At 51.1% G+C, this 1,287-nt stretch overlaps 1 protein-coding gene across 1 annotated transcript; it reads right to left on the bottom strand.

Moving 5' to 3' along the window:
* Positions 1-8: 8 nt before the first annotated feature.
* LOC107682879 (microtubule-associated serine/threonine-protein kinase 1-like) lies at positions 9-1,283 on the bottom strand (the record flags this gene model as incomplete). Its single annotated transcript, XM_016479000.1, has 1 exon — positions 9-1,283. A coding segment is annotated over one exon (1,275 nt), but the record flags the coding sequence as incomplete, so codon positions are not given.
* Between the last annotated feature and the right edge of the window lie 4 nt (positions 1,284-1,287).

The following is a 1,287-nucleotide window of genomic DNA, read 5'->3' as shown; positions in this document are numbered from 1 at the left end:
TCCAAGAGACATTTGTCCTCCCAATCCAATGTTCCCCGGTAGCAGCTGACCGGAGCTAAGCCCTTGTCCTGCCTAAGTTTTCCCAAAGCAGAGCACTGCGCCTGGGGTGGGTGAGATGGGACAACCCCTTTGGATGGAGCAGTCCTCGCCCTGACATCTAAAGTTCTGGTATGGGAATCTAAGACGTTCTTTTTGAGACCCTCTCCGTCACCTGGTCCCTTACTTGCTTTGGTTACCTCTGTGCTCGTTGTCTTCCCATGAGCACTGCATGGCATACTTGGCTTGACTGAAGCTGAAGTCTTCCCAAAATCTAGTTTTACCTCTTTCTTCCCAGTATCCTTTCCCCCTTCCTTCTCCGACAAGTCTTTGCTGATAACACCTGATACACTTGCAGAGCATGAAGGCTTAGTGGTTCCTATTGCCTGGTTTTGGGCAACTTTTGTAAGACTTCCTTGGTCATCCTTTCCTGCTTCCTTGATGAAACTTGGATCTGTTGTTTTGGCAGATGGGGAAGATGCTGTAGTCAGGGGTGATGGAATGGAGGCGACTACACTAGGCTTGGACTCTGATGCTACCGGAGAAGACTTGGTCAATGGAGGCTGCCAAGTCTGAGGCTTGGCTAGGCAACTTTCCTGTAGAGTGGAAGGAGGCCGCTGAGATGCTTCAACACTTGGAGATTTCTTACTTCCAGGTGGAATAATGCCACCAGGAGGGAGTGTTTCTTTGACCGCCCCTGGTTTAGGCTCACTAGGATGACTTGGTTCACCAATCCTCTCCTTGTCTCGATCCCTTTCTCTTCCGGCAAGCAAAGCATCTCTACTCAAAGGTGACTCCTGCCTGCCTAGCTTCCTTACTGGCTTCAGAACGCCCGTTTCAGGCAGTGATGGGGTCGGTTGAGTGGGTGAAGGAGAAGTTGTTGGGGCAGATGGCAGATTCTCACCCTCAATTTCCACCAAGCTCTGGAGGCCAAGCTCACAGTGGAAACCATCCTTACGATAATCCGAATGTCCAACCTCCAAACTGTGTTTCCTCATCACCCCGATCCCACCTTTCTTCTCGGATGAAGATGAAAGCGGTGACCCAAGTTTCTCTGCTGACTGCACTCTTTTGAGTAGTGGTGATCTGGGTGGCTCGGCACTCTTGGGTCTAGGCCTTATGATTGGTGGGGATGAGTGTAGTTTGGCAGGAAAGGTTTGGGTGGTGTTGGAGCTTCCGACTGTGTGCCCAGGCAAAGGAGGTGGCGAGGACTGAGTTGGGGATGGTGTATGAGCCAATGGAGACAAAGGA

This window comes from Sinocyclocheilus anshuiensis, unplaced genomic scaffold (assembly GCF_001515605.1).
Source record: "Sinocyclocheilus anshuiensis isolate Anshui unplaced genomic scaffold, SAMN03320099.WGS_v1.1 C32683679, whole genome shotgun sequence".
NCBI classification, from domain to species: domain Eukaryota; kingdom Metazoa; phylum Chordata; class Actinopteri; order Cypriniformes; family Cyprinidae; genus Sinocyclocheilus; species Sinocyclocheilus anshuiensis.
Note: the sequence above shows the minus strand (reverse complement) of the source record. Positions and strands in the feature narration are given on the sequence as shown.